The sequence below is a fragment of the Callionymus lyra genome, chromosome 8 (assembly GCF_982586985.1).
Source record: "Callionymus lyra chromosome 8, fCalLyr1.hap1.1, whole genome shotgun sequence".
NCBI classification, from domain to species: Eukaryota; Metazoa; Chordata; class Actinopteri; order Syngnathiformes; family Callionymidae; genus Callionymus; species Callionymus lyra.
In genome coordinates this window covers 11,448,773-11,467,935 of record NC_141825.1, presented here as the reverse complement: position 1 = coordinate 11,467,935, position 19,163 = coordinate 11,448,773, and the positions used below count along the sequence as shown (strand labels likewise).

General features: G+C 37.0%; 1 protein-coding gene across 1 annotated transcript in view; it reads left to right on the top strand.

The window, feature by feature from the left end:
- Positions 1-19,163, top strand: part of ldlrad3 (low density lipoprotein receptor class A domain containing 3) — an 81,444-nt gene that overhangs the window by 6,836 nt on the left and 55,445 nt on the right. The window contains exon 2 of the mRNA XM_087797593.1: positions 18,194-18,340. Coding sequence (XP_087653719.1) covers positions 18,194-18,340 — 147 coding nt within the window. The remainder of the gene's footprint in view (positions 1-18,193; positions 18,341-19,163) is intronic.

Here is a 19,163-nt window from a genome sequence, read left to right as displayed (position 1 = left end):
CAATGCAATGATTGTGTTGTTGTTGTTTCTCTGATGTACATTTTGTTTTGCCTTTTCTTAGATTGTTTTTTGATAAATGTTCAGCCTCAATGTCAAGAGTCGGATTTGAGCAGGTGAAGATCTGCAGGTACAATCCCACCTTGCACATTTTTGTATTCCTTAACTTGATGATAAACAATAAAAGAAAGGAACAAATATATATTAATACAAGCTCCATTATCCAAAGTGTTTTAATTCATTTCTTTATTTAAGCATTTCTTATTTTTTGTCTCTTTTATCATATCAGTGCCAAGTTTATTACGGTATATTTATTTTATCGAAGGTAATACAATTGCTTCAAAAAAATCAGGAACAGTACCCTGCTCTGGATCATTGAAATAACAATTCATTTTTTTCAGTTCTATTCCTTGTCTAAAACAGGAAAAAGATAACTTTGAATTCCAGTTTCTTTTGTAAGCTGTCAGAATAATTTAAAAGGCACAGCTAGTCAGATGCACAGGCTTTAATTTCTTTTCCAGAATAGTAAGTGGGCCTCAATTAATTTCTGGTGAGGCTGACTTTTGTGTGTCTAAAAGCAGGCACAGAATGTTGAATGCAAAGTATAATTGCCTGTCCAATTAAATTTACTTACTTGTTAAAAAAGTTTTTCTTCTGTTTGCTTCCTTTGTAAAAGTAAGATGTTTAAACTTTAAAAGTGGATTCATTAACAGCAGAATTGGGAGGAAACACCAGTCACTGTATGTATATTTCATTACATGGCAGTTGTTTTGTTTCTGACAAGAGAAACAAAAAGGAAAGGGAAAAGGGAAGATCTGGCACGTAGCATCCTTTTGAAAAGAGATCACACAGTCTGCAAATTCCTCTCAAAATAGCGTGTCCACTGGAATTCCAGCAATCCTTAAGAAGGCAAACAGTTTTTCGCACTGCCTGCGACTGCGATGGAAGTCATTATGGTTCGCACTGTTGCTTCGTCACAGCCTTTATTCATAGAACAGGATCGTGGCCCCAGCGAAAATAATCATCGACATAACTTCCATTATGCATTTAATGGTGTAAAAGATATGTCTGGTTGACAAACTTCTTTGGCGATGATCATGCTGCATTACGCTTCCATACCCTCTCGGCCCCCGATGTGTAATTGTTTTGTAATTATGATAAAGCTGTGGCAGTTCCATCATTCAGGTCAGTGGTCCGATTCTGTTCGCACGCTTCTGATGCTGCAATTAGACGTACTTTTTTCAAACATGTAATCAAATGTGAAATGGTTAGTGGAACCTAGAAGAGCTTTCGATTGTGATCAGATGGATGATGTTCATGCATTTCCTCGCGTGATCGCAGAACCCTGCGGAATAAATATGCAAATGTTCTTAATGGTGTTTTTATTGAAACTATTTCTGTAGCTGGAGTTACTGCGAGTGCACCTATCGGTGAAATTAAATTATATTGTCGCTATTGGGGAAGTCAATTTCCCTCGTGGCGTATATGTCGACCATTTCCTGCACAACCAATCGGAATATTAAGTTTACTTGTATTTACCATAATTCAGACATATAAGTAAGTCATTTTTATTTATATAGCGCTTTTCCAGAGTTTTTTGGGAGTCATGTTTCAATTAAAACATTAATAATTTCAAAATGTATACATGTTTATGGTTATGAGGCAATTTATGCCATTGAAGCAATTGGTTATTGTATTGTTTTTATCCAAAACTGGTGCCAAACTAGTACTTTTTTTTTAAACGGTGCCAGTGCTTGAACCGGAGCTTAATGGATTAACACAAAATGTTTCCTTTTTTTAAATGTGGAAACATAAAAGAACCAAGACTGTTTTATAGTAATACACTTTTGTTTTAGTTATTTTAGGACATTTTCATTCTTTAAATGTATTTATCAATCCAGACCAGCATATTAGAATCCATATTTCGATGTTTTTAACTCCTATCTCCTATGAGCTATACTCAATTTAATTACAATTTCAACAATTTTACAACATCTCCCTATTGAGCTCTGCAAGTCGACAGAATTACTTTGCTCACATAAATCTTGACAAAAAAGCTAAATCTCTCTGTATCCCATTTGCCCTTATCTCGACTTTCCTCTTGCTTTGTAGGGATGCAAGTAGCAGTAAGAAAAAATGAGGCAGTCCTATAGAAAGCTTCTCCGACCTGTCCATAATTATAAAGTAAAAGCGGAAAAACTGATATGACTGTACGTGATTTATCACGTTGGCAGTGTTGCTTCACATACATTTGAGGTATAGTCTAGTTTTCACTGTGGGTACTACTACATATTATTTATTTATTAATGAATTGTATTTAACTGGCTTTATTTACACAGTTATTGGTGCCATTTCCTCTGTACATGGTATAATACTGAGGACACACAGATCAGTTTCCTGCATCGTTCTCCATGATTCTCCTCCAGGCATACAGTTGAACGACAAGGAAAAGATCAATCTCAATTTTCTTGAGAGGAACTAATTGGGACAATTAATTCCCTACACTTTGGCTCAAACCCATTGATTATTGCTGTGGAATGTCTCATCATACTGGCGTAGAAATCTCATTTAAAAGATATAAATGAGTCTGCGTTATAGATGAGTGATCACCGGGTTAAAGTCAATAACTCGGCGTCTCAGCAGACGAGAATCAGTCATGTAGCAAACATGCATGAACCCATTTGTCTGGATTTCACCGAAGATTACGTGCGTTACACAGTGTACGTATGTTTAAATGTAAATGCATATTATGGTTATGAGAGGTTCTTGGCATCATAGGAACTGATCTCTAGATCCAGCGCCCTCTATAGTCGGTCGCTTCAGCCAAAATCAAATGCAAAGCCCATGTTAATTGCCTTAATGCTGCTTGCCTGTCAACCAAAGCTTGGCATCAACCCCCACTGCTGGGCCACAAAATTAATTCTCCCTTGCTTGTTCAGAGAATAGCGGGAAAAAAACCGAAGGGGGTTTTTCTGCTCCTCTGGAATGCTAGTCAGGAATTCATTTGCACCAACTGATATTGTAAATTGGAGTGAGGAGCTTAGAGGGCACATGGACGTGGCAAGCCGGTGCTTTGTGGAAAATGGGAAGGGACAGAAAGTTCAAGCCAGTCCGAGGTCATTCCAGGGCCACAACCATTATTCTATTGTGTCTGAGATGTTAATTAAGTTGGTCTCCAGGGCGGCTTGGTCTAATAAAGAGCATGCAGACCAAGATTTAACTAATTTCTTGCACACCCTAGGCAATAACTCAGATTAAGGATGCTGCTTGAAATTACTGAAGTCATCCCAATGAAAGAGTGTGTGAGTTTGAAGAGACTCGATGTTCTGCTGACGCAACTGTGAGATCAACGCATTACGCATTTTGCCCTATTATGTAACCAGTTAAAATCTCACTTTTAGAATGACGGTCATGGGAAGACTAATTTGAAATTCTTTATCTAGTAAGCCAGAGCATTAAAGTGTTATTGATATAATATCAGATATATTGTAGACCCATGATGTTTGGCAGCTGCAATGCAGTTTTATTTACTACAAAATAAACGTTTTATGCATCTTGTTATTGTTGGCTTATAGACGCAAGAATATGGTGTTTTCATTTGAGCCAACAGACACTGTGCACACTGTTTTATTTTATTTGCAGTTTTGTTTTCCACAAATGTTATTTGTCCTATATAATTCACTAATGCTCTTCTATTATTTTCAGTCATGGTGATATTTGTTTGTATCTTTAAAAAAAAAAATAGTATACCACATTTAGTCTTGTTTTTATTGGTGTTTTCCTCACGTGATAAAGGTTCTTTCAGGAAAATATTATTGTCATAATTTTCTTGGGGTCATTGGTGGCCATGTTTTATTGGAATGGTAAACACTGTAACTGAAAACAATATTTCTGACCTTTACATCTATTGCTGGCTTTTAACAGTGGAGTGAGTCAAGTTTTTCTTAATACCTTCTATCAACACTTTGTATTAAACAAACCGCCGATCCAAATGTTTCTCTAAATCATATAAAAATTAATAGATGATGAAATTCTGATTTCCTGTCACAGATACAGTTTCTTAACAAGTATTGTTTACTAAATAATGTTAGGAATCCTAATCCTTAACCACATTTTTCTACTAACTATATTAGAAGAATCTTTTACACCAGTGCACTCATAACACTACATATTTGAAGTGGTATTTTTAGACTGAAATAAGCAAACTGCTGCCGCAGGGCAGAAGAAAATGTTAATTGGCTTTGCCGCCTTATTGACCTGAGAGCTTTTTTTCGACCACTGATGAAGTTGAAATATCCCACGTGGAAAGCAGTGAAGCTAGTAAACATAACATTTCACCCTTGCATGATTCACGTCTCCAATGCGTCCGCTACGGTTCAGGAGCTCATCTTTCCGGCAAGAACAGCGTAGCAGCCGATTATGATGGATTATGATGGATTCCTCCTTGACTGACCTCGAAATCCAGTCACACGTTGCCCACTCAGCACACACTCCTGGTCAGGAGGCGAACACCTGCATTGGTGGTGCTTTCACACACCGACCTCATCAAGTATATGAACGGAATGTGAACATGTATGGGTATATTCTTCCTATTCCTGTTGTACACAGACGTCTTTTTCTGCTTTTCATGTCTGAGATTTCTTTGTAAAGTGCTGCTTAACAGTCTGATGAACCTAGAGTTGCAACAGGGCTGTCGTCGGAATCTGTTTGTAACCTTTAGAACTCCCACATGGCGCAATGTTGCATCAATATTTTAAGTAAGATGTTGTTGACACATACTTCTGTTTTTGAAGGCTGACAGGTTATGTTGGTATCATACCTCCGTTGAGAAATGACTATTCAAGATGGTAATATCGGGATATCAAATACAAAACACCTTCTTTGCTGTTGATTAAAAGGACATTTAGTGGTAAATGTTCATAATATGGAGATATTTTGATACATTATCACATACTACATTGCTAAAGGAGTGTAGAACAGTCTAAACAGCTTTAGAAGGTTGGGTTACATTGTGAGTCATCAGTGGTCCTACCGGAAGCTAGAGATGGTTAACTAGTTAATGTTCTTCGAAAAAAAATTGTAGTGCACTTTGAGTAAAGTTCTTAAGTTTCCACTAGTAGTATTATGTTTTCTTCAATGATCGATTAATTGATTAGCAGAAATTATTCTTAGAACTTAAATTTCCCTCTGAATAGATTCGATCTATTGTATATGAAACATAAAATGCTATCTTATGATATGAATCGTTATGGTATAAAGAAAAAATGCTCAACATATTCTATAATCAAAGATGTATTGTGGGCTGACTTTCATTATGAAGCATTATAAAATAAATTCAGGTGTCACATGTGGACTATTAGCAGCATTTATAATCCCCCCTTAAACTTGAAAATAAACTGGGACAATATCATTATAACATTAGTAGCCCAGGACTGGATTGTTGTAAATCTATTTATCTAACAACATGATGACAGATGTGTCATAACCAGGTCACATATCCACTGGGTAACTCTGCTTTCATGAATGATTAACAAATCGAAAATATCTTATGCTAACTAACACATTGATGCTGCATTATAGTTTTTGCTAACAATGAACTCAATTGGTTTTCTATCATTTTCCTTAGTGTCACAGTATATTGCTAAATATCGAACAGCCACACTGGATGTGTATTATATCACCAGATTCTACTTGCTATTAGAAGTCCCACAACTTTCTGACACTCACACTTGCTGTTACCTACAATGAGGAAGCCAAAGACATTAGATGGCCTGTCCTTTTGAACTCTGCATGGAAATATTTACTCTGTAAATGTTGCTGTCATGCTGCCCAGAATTGGGGATGACAAGCTTCCTGGCTCACTCAGCCTTTGGTGTCTGATCTTGCCCTGCTGTCCAATAATAATGTCTAATGTGTTTCGATTGTCTTCACGCTAATGGACGTCTTTCAAAGCTTTCAGCGTATGAGCACACTGTGATCAAATTTAGGGTTGATTATATATTGTGGGTGTTTGTCCATTATAAAGTCAATAGTACTTTTTTCAAATTCTACCAGCCAACCCCAATGAAACATTTCTTAAGTAAGTAAGTAAGTAATATTTATTTATATAGCGCTTTTCGAGACCAGTCATGTCTTTTAATGCTGCGATCATTTTCCTGCAAAGACAAAAAAAAAGCAGGAAAGAAAATCATCTAGTAGAGAGCTCTCTTCTGACATTTCCAATTACCATTCGTGACTTTTTCCTATCACGTTTCTTCTCTTGTCCGAGTTGGCCTTTCCCTGATCGCACATAAATGACGGTCTTATTGGACTGACCTTTACAACATCATCTAGCGCAGGAGGGAACATTTATGCAGTGTTTACCGCTAAAAGCCAAAAACCCTCATTTGACTTATTACGATCTACCAAATACATTTTATACATCCAGGGAAGAGACAATGAGAAGAGAGAATGACTCGGTCCTTTGACAGCAATACGTATAAATTGGATGATTACAATGTTCTCGGTCTAATACGCAAACCCCACACCCTTTATATGTTTCCATTATATCTGTACTTCAATTGCTCCCTTTGCCTTGGTGTTTTTGACAGATAGTTAATTTCCTTCTTCTTTTCATCCCCTCCAGTGACTCCATGTCCTGGTTACACAATTAGGAACTCATTACTTGCTAATATACAGACAAGCATACAGACAAAGACTGTCTCTGCCTTTTAAGATGTGCTCCTCGGTTTCCATCGTTTAATCTTATTACATCCCAAGGCCCTTTCAAGAGAGTGAGTGAAGTTTAACTTTTCATTCTCCATACTTCTGTCGTCATGCCCTCTGGATTAATGGTCCGTTTGTCACGCTTTTAGACTGTACTGATTAGGGGTGAAAACATTTAATCGATTATTCGATTAATTGTTAATAAGAAATGAGTCAATTAAAATAAATTAATTGAAATTAATAGTTTTGAACCCGTAATTCCTGGCGAGTCTGAAACGCAAGCGACAGAGAATGAAGAGGGCAACACCGAGTGCAGTTTGGAGTTACTTTAGGTTGGTTAAATGATGACAAAGAAGATGACGGACGAGCCATATCGATATAAAAAATAAAAAAAAAGAATTTGCACTGACGTTACGCGGCGACGACAGTAACGGAGCTAACATTAGCGCCTCTGCTGCAGTGTTGCTGTGATCGGATGTTTGGATGACAAATCACGCTACAAGATTCAACACCACTTACTTTATTAAGTATCTAGAGAAGCATCATGTCAATGAATATGAGCAGATCGAAGAAACAAGAAGGACAAAACAATACAAAGTTAACTTTGCTGTTCTGTAGAGACGAGTGAAACTTTCAGTCGACGCATGAAAGTCAACAATAACAAATGTTCTTGTTGATGTTTATGTTGACTTCATAGTTGGAATCTGCCTCATACAATAAATAATGATCACAGATCAGATGATTTTATTTATTTAGTTTTTTACAATAAATAAAATAACTTTGGAAAAAAAAAATGAAAATGTTATTTCAAAGGTTAAATATATATTTAGCCTCAGCTTTTAGAGCTGATGTTTTGGCCCTATATGTTATTCCCAAAATGTTATTGGGTGAGCCCAGAATAAATCTTTGATTGTAGAATATGATTCGCATTTTCTCTTTATTACATAAGGATTTGTATCATAAGATAGCATTTTATGTTACGTATACAGTTGAAGGAACCTATTCAGAGGGAAATTCAGGTTCTCGTTTCAATTAATAGATCGATAAGATAATTAATGAATCGATTAATGAATTAATTGATTCATGAATTAATCGATAATTTGCATCCCTAATACTGATATTCATGTGGGGACATCATATGACATTTCATATACTTTAACCAACAAACACCTACCTTTGTCCGTCGAGGACACTTGAATATTCTGGCGCTAACAAAAATGACAAAAAAGATTTTGTCACTTTGATATAATACCAGGGTGTTGTTGCTCAAAGGGCCTGATTTCAAGCATACGCACAAAAAATGGTCGCTCTGACAGTTTCTCTTCTATGTCACGGTTCACACGAAGGCTCTGGGTGGCCTCGCTGAAGTGACATTTTCCTCAGCAAGGGGTCCTGTCGCGAGGATGGTGTGTGTGTGTGTGTTGGTGTCGTCCTGTTTACTGTTGTGTTATGTGACAGTCGACTGCTTGATAAGAGAGGCACGTGGGAATTCGGTTCTGTGTCAGAAGTGCCTTTGCGAGAATCTGAAGTAATGAGGTGGATGTATTTGTTTGAGTCTTCCTCCCCATCCATAAGACGATAAATGTCTGTGTCGCATGCACAAATCTCTGCAGTACCACTCAATTTGAATTCTATCTTATGTCGAACACAAAGTCTCGAAGTGTATCCTCGCATACTTAGTTGTTATTGGTTTCGGATCCTATTCACTACAGCTCCTGAAACCTGAAACTCCTTGGATCATAGTTTGGTCAAATTACCTCACTTCCTCTGAAAGCTTTTGTAAAGTAACATGAACTCTGTAGCCACTTTCAATAAAAAGCATTGCATGATAAAAGCAGCAGAGGAGCTTGTTACCTCTTGGCCGGATGCATAGTAGAAATAAACATTTATTGGCCCATAAGCCCTTTTTAACTACATGAAAAATGCCGGACTCGTATTCCAACTGCCTCCAGCTTTCAGTTAAACATAGTTTGCATGGTGACATCTGGGGAAATAAGGCTGAATATGTACAGTACATGTAATCAAAGTTAACAAGCTGAGTTTGGCGATTTGATTTCGTAGTTTCACTCAAAGTCATGTACACGGCTGAAGTGTATTTATGTTACTGACGTACTTGGTGAACTTTATATCATGATGTCAGCGTATGTACGGTGTATGAGATTCATTACAATCAAATGAACTGCTTTTTCTTCTCCTGAATAATTTAAAGCACTCACCATCCTGCATGTTTTTCATTAGTCGGCAACCAGAGCAATGATGTGTTCCACTGACTACGATGTACATGTAACTGTAACCATGCTTTTTTGTAGAAATCATTACATACATCAATATGTGCTGATGTTTTCTGACATGCAAGTCTTGAATCCATAGCTGTAGTGGGTCCACAGATAAAAGTGTAAACTTTGCTCTGATCATTATGACCTTTAACTTACTCTTTTTTCTCGAGCAAAACAAAGTTAGAGACGGCTTCTGAACCTTTACCACTTTACTGTGGGGATGCATTGCTGAAGCTGATTTGAGTAGCTCTTGCACTCTATTCTCTGTATTAGTCCACATTTATTTAGTGGTTTAGAAATCTGTTCATCCTGATTGATATACTTCTATACTTGAAAAAATCTCACATTTTTGTATAGAAAAGATCCCAAATTCCCTGAAACTTAAGGGGCCTGGAGAAGAGGTGGCTGTATGAATGCCTGATTTAAAATCTTGATAAAGACCCTTAATAGGTGGTGATGTTTGTTCATGATATAGTGATTGAATAGGGAGCGTAATTAATTGTATTACGCTGTTTGTAGTTTGCAGTTATATCAGGGAATTCATTAACCTTACAAACATATTATTGCCATAGTTCAATGCTAATAATGCTAGCATCATTTTCTGCTACCAATGGCCAAAACTGTTAATGTAACGGTTGGATTTTGTTATATCATTGCTTGAGTTTTATAAAAAAGGGGTATTTGTATGTCCTGTGTTTTAGAAGGAAGCGATTATACCATTTTGGATACTAAATTGGAATTTTCACCCCCTTAGTCTAGGATATCAAATATTTTAATTTGCCTCCAAACTGGGCTTTATGATCAGAGCATCTGTTTCAGTTTGTTTTATTCCATTCTGTGGAGTAACTAAAGCATTTTAATCTTCACCGCAGTTAAATATTTGCTACAAACCATTGTTTTATGCCATTTGGATATATAGTGTGTGTGTTATTCACAGTGAAACACAAGGAAAAGAGAGAGAGATTTACCACAGAATTTTAGATTATTCATGCTTCTGTGTCCTGTTTTTGAACGATATCAAGTAAATTGAAAGCTATTTTATAATATAATCTGATACCATAATATCAGATCATGTTTTTCGTTTCAATCCCAGTGCTCTGTTTTTCTTTGGCCAGGGTGGTCATGTAGAAGAATCCGCAGATCTGCAGTGATATTTAACTTCCTCCTAAAAGACATTAAGTATCCTTTATTTATCACCACATCAAGTCATCCTAATATAATTAACCTACGCGATGCCAAAAAGCACTTTCAGGCACTCTATTGCTTAAGGCAAAAGTAGAATGCCAGGAAGAAGTAAGACTCTGTCAAATTAAAAAGTCAATGTTTTACTCAAAATTAAATTTTCATGACTTCTGGCAGAAACGGGTTTTGTATTAGAGCTTTCGGTACTGTGTGGGTGTACATGCTTGGGCAGTCCAGGTATATAAACAAAAGCAATTTGGCGCCATAGGTTTTTTATTCCGTCTGAATCCCTGTGTTATTGAACCCGATCTAATTTTCGTTGCGATAGTTGCGATTGTTTGATTGGTTCTGTCTCGGTTCAAGACCCTTGTCATAAATGTCTAAATTAATCATGGAAATCGGAAAAAAGATTTTTGGTGGGGTTTTCAGGACTACATTTTCCATATTTATTTATTTGTATTATTATCGCTTTAATTGCCGATGACCAGTTTAATGTACACATTATTGTCAAGGTGTGGCAGTTAAAAAACAAAAAAACGATTATTAATTACATGGAAAATACATTTAGCTATAATATTGAATCAGCTTGGATTTAATTGTCCCTTTAGCTTTGGAGGGCGTAAAGACTGCTGCCATCTAATGGCCGGGAGTTTATTTGCGACATGCATATGAGAAAACGCTGTGAATATTGGCATTACATTTTAAATAATAAATAAAATAAATTTAAAAATCGATTTATACACACCTTATTGAAATATTAACCATAAAATAATTAGGATAAAAATAAAACTTGATTTGAAAAGCCAACAAATAACATTTATTCTATTTTCAATTAAAATATAGCTTCACATCTCTTCAAATAAATTAAAATCACTTCAGTGGTTTTCATGTTTGTTATAACGACTAAAATGTGGCACAAATACAATACCTATTTCTTGTGGATGACCGCCGTCCTAATGCGATAAAGGAGATTCCCACCCTTCAAAATGGCCAACGTCTGTCTGTCAATGGCCTGTAAATTTCCCATTGTAAAGATGGCCGAGGCATAAATCGTATATCAAGTCGTTAAATTTACATGTGTCTTCCAATGACTGCTGCTTCCTCCGTCCATTAAGTGTTCTCTCCATCGGTTTGCTCTCCTGTGATACCTCCCTTTCTCTGTGGGTCGACGATATATGTGTGTGTGTGTGTGTGTCTTTTCATTTCTGACCACGTTCTTTACACTTGTGCTCGTTCTAATGGATGCTTCGGTGAGGCTGAATGACCTGGAAAGAGAATCTCTTTCCTCCCTCAGGAATTCTTTTTTTCTGCTGTCCATTGAAAGAGATGGTGAAATCATTTCAGTCTCCTACTGTGCCGCAGAGACCACATTTTTCCCTAGCCTGTTAAATGCAAATACATTTAAAAATAAATGAACAATATACTTACTTTTTGCAAAGTTTGATTCTTCGCCTAAACTGTTTAACAAGCAGCAAGGGTCAGACTTGTTAGCACACTGACCAGAATCGGTTAAAGGCTCTAAAACTCATCTCCTACATAAATGTGTGTCAGTGACCTTTCCTTCTTTGAACTCGGGGAGTAGAACTCGCTCTCGGGAGAATGCTCTCACTGGGTGGATAATCATCTTGTTGCACTTTTTCTTGAACTTGTTTGATATTTAACTCGCCGTTTGTCTATTCTCTTTGTATTTAAAATGAATTATTTACAGAATATCTAGAACGATTCCTCTTATCTACTGACTGTTCACCAATGTAAGTTGTCTCAACCAGGTAAAGGGATTCTTATCCATATTTCGGCTCGAATAACTAACATAAGTTCTATCTTAGCGTCCCTTTTTCCTACTGTATTCTACTTATGGAATGTGTTTCAATCTAGGGTGGAAAGTCCCTTAATCTCAACCAGGATTTTCCCTGTGGCATCCTTCCCGTGTGGCCCGCTAGGAAACTTCAAATGAGCCACTAAATGCCTGAACTATCTCCACTGGCCTCGTTCCACACGAGGAAAACAGTGGCGGTACTGAGTAGTTGCCAGATGACATCACCGCTAACTTTTTTTTTTCTCCAGCAGTGATGCAAGCTAAGAAACCGAAGTCGACAAGCTTCTGTTTTTCAACAAGCAAAACATAGTTTGGAATAAAAAGTTTCCGCCTGAGAGTGTCTTCGTCCATGATAATGACTTACTAATATACACTTGTTACGACTTGATAAGAGAATGCACTTTAGCAGTTCATGGCCACAAACAGATTCCCTTCTTCTTGAATTGATTTACCACTTAGCACATATCCAATGGTTTCCCTTTATATAAAAACAATTACCTTTCCTTTTACCTTTCTACCTCTTACACTTGGTTGTACAGAGCAATCCTTCTACTGCTACAAATATATATATATGGAAGGATTGGTGAAAATGCTGATACCAGTACCTTCAGTTGTAATACCATTTCCTAAATGATACTTTTTTTTCAATACCAATTTTACAAGATCAATTCTATCACGCCGGCGCCATCCTAGTGATGTATGTGAACCCGTCGGTAAATATTAGTAAATCGATGGGCGCATTATCAAAACGTACCGAAAGACGAAGCATTTCAATACTCCTATACTACCAACACTTTTCGGTCGGTACCCAGCCCTATACACCATACATGACATCCACTGTACCTTGACAAACAAGTCTTTGGACAGCTATACTATTATATAATTATCTTTTTGCATTTTACCTCATGCATCACGATAACTTGTTAAGTTATCAATTTTCAATGGGGTTATCTTAAATATCCTATTGTCCTTTTTCCCTTTCACCTTTTATTTTTCAGTACATCGTTCACTGATAAAAAGATTGTCAGGCACAAATAACTGTTTCCCATCAGGCGTTCTCAATTCACTAAACAGGCTTTCGTCTAAATCTGTTCACATTTGTTTCACACAATTTTCTTTGTCTTCCTAAATTAGCATCCAGGCCAAGCCTCCATTAGCCACTGTGCAGTTGGAACTGGAAATGTCCCAAATGTGTTTTTAATGTTGTTAGAAAATGCAGAGGGAACTTCTCTAAATGTTGTTTTAGTTAGGTAGAATTAGTCAAACTGGTGTTGGAAGTGAGTTATCATCTTTAATTACCCTCAAAGGTCAGAGAGTTTCTTTTAATAAATGGTATCTGCTGAGGAGCTGGAAGTACATCATCCTGGGAACCTGGAGAGCTCGGAGGAAGAAATGCAAACTGAAAATGATAATTAAAGCAAGCTTGTGTTGCAGTTTAATTTCACAGCTTCAGGTTGACTTAAGTAATGGGGTAAGAAGGGTTGGCATTAAATCGTATAGTCAATATTAACACTAAATAATTACACTACACATTTACCCATGGCTTACAACTTAGCAGTATTGAAGATTCAAAGGCTTTCCTTTATAGTTAGTCTATAGCATTAAAGCAATATCAGACGTTAAAGATGGCAATATAATCCCTTTTTTTCTCTTTTATTTGAATGTTGACATAATACATGTTTAAACGTGTATATATTAATGAGTTTTCTTGTTTTCTTTTTTTATTTCAATACTGACCGTGAACGGGGAACACTGCCTTAATTCCAGAACTTTCAGAAGGCAGATATATTTCCAATAAGAGAGAAATACATTTTTAATTTTTATTTAATCCTTATACTTCCAGTTTTTGCACTTAGACATTTTGAAGGAAATGGGACGCCTAAATGGGCAGAGAAGGAAAAAGGATGAGCGACTGTGATTGTTTTTCGCTTACTTCTGTGCTATTATTAGTCACTTTTGAAGCAAATGATCTGCTGCCAGGTCTTAGGGGAAAGCGTTTTATAAGGTACATGCAAGCTTCTCTTCTCTCTCTGCAGCCTTCCTAGCTGCCAAATCACTCTAGATAAGTAAGATGGAGATGTGACCCCCCCCCCACAACCTGGAGGTACCTTGAAAAACATTTTAAACAACCAAATTAACTTAATCAATGCTGCATTATTGATGTTGTTCTTGGAGAACCTGGATTCATGGTAGAAGAAAAATAGCTTTGCCTTCTGGCCCTAACCTCGGGTGGATTTCCAGTCTGATCTTTAAAGGGCACCTAATGTGCCTATTTAAGTGTCTCTTAAATTGTTCTAGGACCTCTATTATACTCATAAGTACGTTTGTTTTTGCATAAAACTCTCATTTAATAAAGATATTTACATTAGAAAATAAGCCCCGCCCACTTAAAATGCGCTGTTTCAGCTGAGTTTAAATCTCGTCCGAGCAACCACGCCCACTCTGCTCTGATTGGTCACAAAAACACGAGTTGCATTCAAGGACTCACGTAAATAACAAACTCACCCCTAAAACTCCCGTTTTGTACATTAAAAATGAATAATAAAAATAAGGTTTGCTGCTTAATGTAAACATTACAAAAACACCTAAAGGTAGAAGTAACTCTCACCATGTTTACATAATTATTTATTTTGTTTCACGATTAACATGTATGTGAATGACCTACTGCATTTTGAAGAGGACGACTTCAACATTTACAACATGTGAATAAATCAGGAGAGTTGGGTTTTTACATTAGGTGCCCTTTAATAACTAGACATTTGTGTATTTGTATATTTGAATCCCTTTTTTCTCACTTGCTTGCATGTTTTATGACAAATGTCTGACTAGATTAAATATCAATGCTTAAAAAGTGTATTAAAAACGCCTCTGTTTAAAACGCAGTCCCTCATTTCCAGGATCTTTCCATTATATTCTGTTAAGAATCCCTTAAAAGCAGATTTAATGAGCTGTTACACTTACCTCGGTAATGAGCAAGTTCAACTGTAAAGCTGCGAAGAGTCTAGACCTGCCAGGTTGGCAAACTGGATGTGAAAACGACGGTGCAGGTTAGCTGGAGACTGATGGGAAATGAAAGGGCTGTCCATCAACCTCCCCTCTCCATTTCTCTGTTTGGCAGCCTCCGAAAATACACAATCGCACGCGATGCACAGTCTTTCCTCTTCTTTCTAGCCGCTCACGCTTTCAAAGCAACCGTCCAATTAAGTTGATGCTGCCAACACAGCCAGCCCTTTGTAGTCCTTTTCTATGGCCGCGCATTGTGCTGTGAGATTGAATGGTCATTTATTTGAGATGTGTTGTGTAGACTTCCAGGAGCATTTATCTTGGTGTATGTATGATATTGCATTTTTACCACACGCTGTGCAACAACTAGGGAGCTTTTACCCAATAGTAGTTTTTTAATTAGATTTTTGCATTTGGGAAAAGTCTAGCTATTGGACTGTTTTTCTCTATACATCTCATTTCATTGAATAAACACATTATGTTTTAAGTGTTCTTTTTAATGTGTTGAATTAGTAAAGCATCTTAATGCCAACTTGCCCTCTAATAACCTTAGTTGCCGACTCCATAAACCTCATAGGTTGTCTTCCTTATCTTCCTCATCCTGGTATCTCCATCTCAAACATTTTCCGTCCAGTATGTCCTTCGTCTCCTTATATTGTCCCTGAACTTTTCATCTGCTGAATATCTCCTTCCTTAGTAAATGCAATTACTTCAATTTAGGGGACACATTCCATTTTGTCACTGTTTTTGGTGTAATGGCCCCACATAGCAGACGCCTGTTAGTAATAATGCTGGAAGGTTTATAAAATAGTCATTCAAATTATTTTTTAAGTGAGGAAAAATAGACAAAATGGACTAATGGTACATTGAAAAAACAATTAAAAACAGGGAGAAACATATTTTATTAACTTTTATTTTAGTATAACTAGTAATGAATATCAGTTTTGTATTTCCTCCTCTAATAGATAAAGTTCTGGTCTGCTCTACACGACCCACTTTTAACTATTGTACTGTAAAGTTTTACCTTTCACTCTTTCCCTTACAGTTTTGTCATTTCCCACTTATATCTCCACCCACCTCTCCCTTCCTATGGTCTCTTCTTCACCTCCTTTAATCTTTTGTCCATTACTCTGCACCAAATGTTTATAGCGTAGAGGTGAAGACGTGCTTTGCATTTTCAATTTCAGCTAAAGTCCTATTTGTCCTGGATACATTCGCAAGCTTGTTTCTCAAATGAGTCCTTGTTGAGTTTCTTATCTGAATAATAATATTATGCACAACCCATTTGCCATTCCTCTTCCTCTAATTTGTATGCACACGCTCATTCTTTTCAAAGGCTTGTTGGGCAGATCCTCCCACCAATAAACAAATGATTGAATGCTTTCCGGCCTCTCTACTGCCCTTTTTGGATATTGCAAGAAACAAAGGAGATTTACATCATCTGAAGATCAGAAGGAACAAGCTGTCATTTAGGATGGGTTCTATTAGAGGTTTCCAAAAGAGCACCGATGGGAGGATGATGCAAAGTGTGTCTGTGTCAGTTAGATAGATGGATGGATAAACTTGATGAAGTAACTCAGCATCTATAAGGAAACTTGAATTTAAGTGGACAGTAATTTAGAAATGCTGGGAAATCTGAACTTTAACTTTAATTTTATGTAAGCTTGTCACTTGTTCTGTCTATAAAATTTGTTTTTGTGTAGATGTACCTTGAGACAAAGTGTCTAGCCTGCTTTTAAACCAATGAAGATGATTGACTAGTTTTCCATTTGCTTAAGGATTATTATTTTGATCAAGTTTATTTCGATTATATGGCTGTAGAATTGTTTAAAAATGTCCCATGAGCCAGGACTATCATCTCGTAGTTAAAGGTTTGCAGCTTTTAGTGCTGTAGAGGTAAACTAATCTCACAATTTGACAATATTCATATGATATATTTCAATTCAATTGCCTAATTCTAGTAACAATTTTAGGGGACCTTGAATTTTAGTGACATCTTAAGATTGTTCCATACCTTTAGGTTGAATGAATAGAACTGGAAACAAAAATATGACCAAAAAACCGCTGGAGCTGACTGTATCCTCCCGTCCTTGGTCATTGGCGGAATCTTGCGGGATTTCATTGTTTCTTTAGCTGCGGAAGGTGTAATTAATGCTGTCATCTACTGGCTGTAAGTTTAGTTGAAAAAACAAAATAAAAACTAAAAAAAAACAAAAAAACAATTATTTTAATTTACACACACTTCAATTAATATTAATAAACCAAATAAGATCTATGATAAAAAAGAAATATGATTCGAAAGACAAAACATCTAAAAATACAGTCTTAATAATATACTGTATACATATGTGTATCGGTATTTTCAGTTTCAGTATATTTTAAAAGGACAATGTGCAGTTACATTAAAAAGATGGCTGCACCAGATTTCGCACAATGCTACTTTCATCTGTAGTCCTCAACAAAGATGCATACAGTTTACATAATACATGACGTACAAATAAAGCCAAAACACCATTATATACAAAAAAACCTGTCTGGTGTTCTCTCAGACCTGGTATATTTGTTTTCAGTTTGGGCTATTGCAGTTTTTGTGGCTACCGTAATTCCAGTTTCAAGAGTCTTTATTGCCTTTAAATTGAAAATGGATGATAACCAGATTTTGTTGAGACTCTCAGTATTGAACCAGTACACATAAAAAAGAAAGTAGGCAGAGTTCTTTACTAAGTGAGTTCCTTGTGTCCCGGCTTCTTTGTATTTTAGACGCTATTTGAAACGATATGATACATGTTCAAGGACTAGACAATTTAACAACAGAAAATATTAACTATAAAACAACAACAAGCAGCCTCAGTTAAAAAAAGCATGTTTAACATTCCAGTGCATTAGGCTTGCGCAGCATCATTTTAAGTTTTAGATGAACCAGACTGAGAACACTCATTCTTCTGAAGATTTGTTTGAGAATTACTGAGAGATATTGTTCACTCTGAATAAGCCCCATGCCTTTTGTATTCATGAGAAAGTGCTCCTTGTTTATTCCCCCCGCAAATTGATATGGATTTTTTAATAGAGTCACTGCCTTGAATATTTCGCTCTTTAGGAAATGATAACAGTCTTATATTTAGTCTCTGGTAAAAGCTTTCTTTGAGGATACAATATTCTGCTACCTGTTTATGTCTTCGGGGAAATTGAATTGTAATCCTTTGCTCTTTCGCAGAGAGCCAGCTGCTCCCAGGGAACAACTCCACCACCGAGTGCAACATCCCCGGGAATTTCATGTGCGGAGATGGAAAGTGTGTCCCGGGTGGATGGCAGTGCGACGGGCTGCCCGACTGCTTTGACAAGAGTGACGAAAAAGGATGTCGTAAGTTTTAACCGTCAAATATTTTCCCCTTACCTCTCAAAGAAGAGCAGCTGCCGACAGGGCGTCGCGACCTCATCCAATCGGCTCATCGCACATTAATGATTTAGTCGTGCGATGATGCGAGATCATTTGAAGCTGTCGTTTCTTGCGTTACACGGCAGGAGCTTCACATAGGCATCACGTCGCAGTTTGTGTTAACAGCTGTTTCTGGCAGGGGCACGGAAATGTGTTCATGCCAACACGACTTCATAAGAGGCACACGAGCCGGTTCTCCTTCCCTTTCATGCTGAGGCTCCCGCTAACCTGACACGCCGCTGAAGGATCGTCCTTGCAACTTGTTTTTGGCACCTACACATTTCACAAGGTTTATTTCACTTGTCTTTCCGGTACAAACGGAGGTGCCGGCAGCTCTTTTTAGTCATTTTAATGAAAACTGCCCTATTTTTATCTTAACAACAAAAGTTAAGATAACAACAATTTGTGTTGTCTCTCGGTCAAAAACAAACAACCTCAACCACTACTAATTTATTTCTGGAAGCCAGCAATGTCAAACATCTTTTACCCAGAGACAACACAAGGGATACCACAAACACATTTGTTTTCCGGCCAGGGTTAAATAAATGTTGTAATAAACACTTACTTTTATAAGGTCATTGCATAATTACACTCTGTAATAGGGGTATCGTATCGATGTTTAAAAAATGAATACATCCAGTAACCCTCGTGTCAGGGTCAAAGTGACCCGAAAGCCCCAAAACAAATGGCTTCCATAAACACATATGCAGTGGTGGATGTCGTTTACCTTGACCCAGAGACAACACGG